This window comes from Eumetopias jubatus, unplaced genomic scaffold, assembly GCF_037043125.1.
Source record: "Eumetopias jubatus isolate StellerSeaLion01/CBP00866 unplaced genomic scaffold, mEumJub1_p1.0 scaffold_5, whole genome shotgun sequence".
Taxonomy (NCBI): Eukaryota; Metazoa; Chordata; class Mammalia; order Carnivora; family Otariidae; genus Eumetopias; species Eumetopias jubatus.
In genome coordinates this window covers 51,023,875-51,030,202 of record NW_028274811.1, presented here as the reverse complement: position 1 = coordinate 51,030,202, position 6,328 = coordinate 51,023,875, and the positions used below count along the sequence as shown (strand labels likewise).

The following is a 6,328-nucleotide window of genomic DNA, read 5'->3' as shown; positions in this document are numbered from 1 at the left end:
GCAAAAACGTATTTGGCAAAAATGATAATACACTATACAAAATATACATAAAAATATCATTTGTAAACAAGCAGCTAGTTGTGCTTTAAAGGAAACTGGACAGTTAAAAAGCAAAGGCCATAAACCTTGAACTACGTCCCCGACAGACCTGCCGTGGTGTCTGAGTACAGAGGACTGGGTTATGACAACTGCCAAACACAGATATGAATTATAAATGTTGAGACCACTTGGGAAACCCACGTGAGTTCTTTTACAGTATTTGTTTCTTCTACAATTTCACAATGTAGTGATGGGGAAGAGCTAAAACTACATGGGGAAAAAAAAAGTCAGGGGCAAGGAGGAGACTTTTTTTTTTTTTTTTTCCCATTGCCAACTCATTGTACAATGAAGGACAACCAAGTAGTCAGTTAAGTTATGCCTTTGTTTTTTGGAGCAGGGTTTACAGCCTTGCTTAAATAATTTATAATCCACAGGCTGTGCTTAGAGGAACAATTTTATAGCTTAAAGATACTAAGATATCCGAGGGGGTTTGGGTGTTGAATTCGTATTTATTGGTAAATTTTTTTTCTCTTAAAAAACAAAATAAAATATCCTGCTATGGATCCCAAACATCTTATAAAGACTTATCTGTGTGTATTTTCTCTTAGTGCCTTTAGAACTTATGTCAGCAAGTGTCGTCTTACAATACAAAACAAGCCACCAGGACAACTGCAACAAAAACAAACAAAAAAACCCCCTCAGCACTAAAATGATTTGACGAATTCTACATATCCCATGGTATACAAAATTTAAATAAGGCTTAGCAAAAGTAAAAAGGACACATTCAAGCACCAAATAGCTCCACCAAGTCTTTTTGTTAAAAAAATGCTGTTCTTTATTAATACAGTATTTTTTTTTTTTGCATACAAATAAAGAGATCGTGTTATGCAATGTATGGAGCTACTCGATGCGTCAGAAATGAATGTGAAACCCAGGAACTTGCTAAAAACAGCAAGCTTCGTCTACAACATAAGGCCCCAGCTATGTATTAAGATGTATCTGATGTCCTGATTATTCATTTATATGCTATGATGCCAAAATCTACCCTTTTCCCTCAAAAAAAGCAATTTAAAACCTCTTCCAATGCCTGATCCTTCTTACTCGATTTAAGTACGATCCGATTTGTGTGTGGCCAGTAATCTTCCTTTTTGTTCAAGAGCAGGGCTGGTGCAAAACGACTACAAAATGTGTGCTTCTTGGACTAGTGACTCATAGCATAAAGGCCTGAGTTTAAGAGCATGAAAAGAAGGGAAAGTAAGAGAAATAAAGTTGACGTGTGTTTACAGCCCCCGCTACAGCAAGGGTGAAGACCCCACATACACGCCCACAGACAAGGACAACTGGCCTTTCAGACAGTTGGACCCAGGATCAGAATGTCCACTGGGATGGCTGTGAAGTGAAAATGGTTCCCTCCCTTGGCTCCGGCCATTCCTAATGGAGGAAGATTCCAAATGCAGTGATTAGAGTAGTTCTTACTTTCAGATCTGGAAACACAGGTAGCCAGATACAGTACTACCAAAGTCTCTCTTGAAAAATACACACAAAAACTCACGATCTACTGTATCTAGGACTTTCACCTTTAAATCTACTTAGAATGTTTCAACTTAGAAAAATGTAGCTTCATTGAAACACTCTCTTAAAACCACAGACCAAAAAACATGTGGGTGGATGTGTATAGACGAACAGGAGAGTAGCTATACTTTTCCATACACCCAATTTTAACCGTTTGCTTCATTACTACATTATGATAAGTGGTAAAGCAAAAATCTTAACTGGGAAAAAAAAAAAGCTGTGGTAAACAATGCAATCAGCAGCAAGGTACCGACTCTACATCCCAAACCAAACACATTGCTAGATATTTACAGAGAAAATCTTTTTCCTCAACAACCCTCAACTGTAAAGGTTTTTGTTGTTGTTTGTACAAACACTATCTGGTAACAGTTTTACCGGTAACAATTGGGAAGGCAATTGGAAGAAGGTCCCCTCTGTCTTTCCGACTTTCTTTCTGGCCCTCTCCCCCCCCCCGCCCCCCCCCCCCCCCCGCAGTGAGGCTCCAGGGCGCCCCCCCACAGTGCTGGTTTCGAAAGGTAGTGAAGACTCAGGTACACATTCAGGTCGGGTCTCCCCAGTCCGGCCGGGGGCCTGCCCCATTATGGGGCCTTTTTGTGAGGGCTGCTACGCACACTCTCTTTCCCCCGCCTCTGCCGGACCACAAAGTCCTTCTCAGAAGAAAGGGCGATGGGCCGCTCAGGGTTTGGAGCCGGGGACGCCTTGGTGACTTCTCTGCCCGTGATCTGCTTCCGAGTCTGAGGGGGCTGGGCCGGGGCGGGCTCTCTCCCTTTGGTTTCTCCCACGGTGGCAGTTCCTGACAGGGCCCTTTCCCGGTGGCCGGCGCCCCCCACCACACTGGGGCCGGGGTGGTGCAACTCCAGAGTGACGGTGGGGCTCCGAAAGGATGGCAAGGAGTCACTCTTGGTTATGGGGGTTCGGCCATCCCCGCCAGGCAGGGCCTTGGCGCTAGACGCGTCACTGCCACTCGCGGCGGCCTCTCGCGCCCCGGGTCTGGCTTCGGGAAAGCTGGAGGAGTGGCTCAGAGGCTTCTCCGGGAGGGCAGCGGGTCGCAGAGAGCTCTGCCCGGTGGCCGAGGGCGACCGGCTCATGCCACCACCGGGCTTGCCTGCCTCAGTCGGAGGCTTCTGGGGACTCAGCCCTCTCCCCTTGGCCTCCGGCAAGCCCTTCCCCACGGCAGCGGCCGGCCTCTCCGTGCCCTTGGGCCTGGCCTCGCCGGGCGCCAGGGGAAGGCTGGCCTCGGGCTTCCCGCTGTCTGCTGCGACACAAAGTGCTTCGGTGCATTTCCTGCCCTCAGACCGCCTATCGGCGGCGGCCGCGGCCTGCGAACTTCCACTCTTGTCTGTCGGTCTGCACAGAGGTGGGCAATCTTTCACAGTGGATGGTTTGGGGTGCTTTGGAGACAGGTTTTGCTTTTCACTGGCAGTGGCGGGTTGCCGGTCTACCGACGCCTCAGCTCCGGGGTGTCCTTGCCATGGCAGCCGCGCGGGCTTCTCCAGCACCTCCGAGGGACGCCCGCCAGTGGCGGGTTTCAGCTTGGTGTCGGCAAGACCCCCTTCGGTGTGCAGCGGAGCTGAGGGTCCACCTCCCCCCTGGCTCATCGCATCAGTGGCTGTGTTCTGGGAGCCTGGCAGGGCGGGGAGCGCATCCAACACACCCTGGCGGCCGCCCTTCCCCTCTCGGCCGGGGCCCCCAGGGGGCTGAGCCCCAGGCTCTTTGCCCGCTGCAGGCCCACCGCCCGGCTTCTGGGGGGAGGGGGCCCTGTCCGGGTGCTTAGACTGCGGAGGGCTCGGGTCAGGGCCAGGCCTGGGCTTGGGGCCGCCGCTTTCACTGTGCGCTGCGGTCGGCTTGGGGGCGCCGTGGAGGCCGGGGCCGGGCTCTGCAGCACTGGGCCTGCCCCCCGGCTCCCTGCCGGAGGAGTGGCTCGGCCGAGCGGCCAGGCCCGGCAGTTCTTTGGTGACTGGGGCGGGCTGGGAGCTACTGCCCACGTGCTTCTGTAGAAGCTCTTCCTTCCTCTCCGGCTCCTGGGAACTGTCTTTCTGCCACACCGGGCAACCAGAGAGCTGGTATCCTTTCCCCTTCTCGGTGCCGAGTGGCTGCAGGGACCGCCGGGCAGGAGGGGCTTCGGGCGGGGGTTCCGTACCACCTCTTCCTCTGCCCGGCTCCCTCTCGGAAGGAGTCCCTGCGGACGGCAAAGAAGAAGAGTCCTCCCTCGCCAGCGGCCTCACCTCAACCCGGCCCTCTCTGTGGCTTGCTTTCCCACAGGGGCCCCATGCTTTCTCCGTGGGGGTGGCGTGGGGCTGTGTGTAGCCGTCGGGGCGGGGCCTTCCCCCAGAGGGGGCGTTTCTGGAACTGTCACTGGTTTTAGCAGCTGCTGGAGGACACACCTCCACGGAGGGGTCTCTGCGGGAGTCAGGCGCCGTAGCCGACCGCTGGCCTCTGGCTGCGGAAGGGCCCCTTTCAGACGAGTCCCTTCCGCTCAGCTTCTCCCTCGAGGGGGCGCCTTCAGGTGGCAGCAGGCTGCGGGACCTGGACGGGTCGGCACTGTGGGGGTTTGGCCCCAGGTAGGGGAGTTTAGTGTCGGGGCTGTGGTCTTGGTGTTTGCTGGGGCCCCCCTCTCTCTGCTGGGGATCGCTTTCCATGGCTGTCATGGGGCTCCGGGCAGCATGAGAAGCTTTTCTGTCCCGCTTTAGCTCAGGCTCAGGCAAGGGAGCTGCTGGTGAATTCTGGAGACCCCGGCTGGAGGGCGGGAACCGTGACTCCAGCAGGTAGGACTTACTCATCCTGAAGCCGGCATTGGAAGGCTCCCTCTGACCGGCCGTGTCACCCTTCATGCCCCCGCTGCTGGGGAGAGCCAGTGGCATAGAGGGCCCCACCTCCCTGGCGGGGCTGGGGCTCTGTGCGGGCTCCGGGGAAGGCAGCTCGGTCTTGGAGGCCTGAGGTCCAGACAGGAGAGCAATATCCAAAGTGCCCTCAATTGGCTTCAGGCAGGACACAGACCTACCTTCCAGCTTATACTCTGAGGGGCTTTTGCGGACAGGTGACTCGGGAGCAACCAAGCCCGGCTTGTCCACTCCACCATCCACCCGGCCGGCTAGGGCCTTGAGAGGGACAAAGGAGACAGCACTGATCTGCGCCGCGTGGGCACTGCTGCTGAACGCCCGGCTCTCAGAGGCCGGCAGGGCCTCCTGCTGTGCACCCACTGCCCGGCCTGGGTTCCCGGGCAGGCTCTCGTGGGCACTAGAGGTCATCTTGGGCTTGAGCACAGGGCACAGGCTGTCATCTTTGTCTTCAAGTGACATTTTCTTTCGGAGGTAATCGATGTTGGCCAGCTTGCTGTCTAATTTCTCACATCGGAGACACTCCTTGGCCTGGGGGGCCTTCTCCAGGCTGTCCCCCTTTGCGGAGCTGCACCTGTCCGTGGAGTGACAGAGAGTGTCCTGGAGGGTGCCGGGAGCAGAGGTGCGCTTGAAGTCACAGATGCCCTGGCTGTGCTCCCCGGGTGCCAGGACTTGGCCCGTCGCTGCCCCTTCCGAGGTCACCCCCTCGCTGCCCCGAACGCTCACCTGCTTGTGAAGAGCCCCTTTCAGCAGACTGCCCAGGGACTGGGTCTCCTGCAAGGCCACTTTGTTTTCAAAATGATTTGACCTTTCTAAAGCCTTTGGGTATATCTTCTTCTCTCTCTCTTCTAGCCTAAAAGTTGAGAGGTTCTCCAAATCACTACCAAGTCCATGGGATTTCTGGTGGGGTTCCTGTTTCTCTGGGAAGCCCTCTGGTTTCTTCACTACCACCTTGGCCTTCAGCTTCTCTCGGTCCAGCTCGTCCACAGACTCCTGTCTCCCCAGCTTCCGGGAGACAGGGCGCTTCAGGCAGCCTTGCTCCACAGGCCTGGCGCGGCTGAGCGAAGGCGCCTCACACACGCTCTCCTCCAGGCTCTGCAAGGTCACTTCCCGCTGAGGCTGCTCCTGCTGCGCTTCCTCCTGGGTCACCTCCAGGCTGTGCTTGCGGGAACACAGGTGCTTTTTGTCACTGCCATAGGAGGGGGAGAGCTTCTCCTCTGACTGCACGCGCTTGAGCAGCGGGGACCTCGGGGGCTCTGCGCTCTTGGGCCTCACAATATGTCTGACGATGGTGGGAGGGGAGTGCATTTTGCTGGGAAAGGCCTGAGTGATCTTGGAATTGCCAAGTGAATGTCCCAACAGAGGGGATGGTGACCGCTGGGGGGAGGTGGGCTGTGGCGTTGGAGAGGGGGTCCGGGCCAGTGGGGAGAGGGGGATGCTGCCAGCTGACTTCCGCCTTCCGGACCGGTAGCGCTGTCCGCTGAGTTTGGGGGCCAGACCATGGAGGGTGCTGGGCCGGATGTGTCCTGACCCCGCTGGGGAATTGGGGGCGCTTGAGCTTGGGGAGCTGCTCTGAGAGGAATTAGTACCTGTGGGTAGAAAACAGCCGTGAGCAGTGGACTCCTTCCCTTTTCTTTCCGTGCTTCCAACCCAAACTCTTTTAGATCAGGTCCGATAAAGGTCAGCAAATTGTCTTAGTATTTAACTCTAATGAATACACGCTTTTCAGGTAAATCTTCCCCACATCAGGGTTCAACCCACTACTTCCTGCCTTAATTAGGTCTAAATAGCCACATCTCATGACTGCCCTATAAATCCTGTTTGTTGCCATCTACAACCTCAACCATCTTTCGTTAAGTGGAAGAAGCCTCCTGTCACTC

At 55.4% G+C, this 6,328-nt stretch overlaps 1 protein-coding gene across 1 annotated transcript in view; it reads right to left on the bottom strand.

Moving 5' to 3' along the window:
- Positions 1-2,103: 2,103 nt before the first annotated feature.
- LOC114224674 (microtubule-associated serine/threonine-protein kinase 4-like) overlaps positions 2,104-6,328 on the bottom strand; it is a 158,240-nt gene continuing 154,015 nt past the window's right edge. Inside the window, exon 25 of the mRNA XM_028123908.2 lies at positions 2,104-6,037. Coding sequence (XP_027979709.1) covers positions 2,190-6,037 — 3,848 coding nt within the window. The 3' untranslated portion in view covers positions 2,104-2,189. The remainder of the gene's footprint in view (positions 6,038-6,328) is intronic.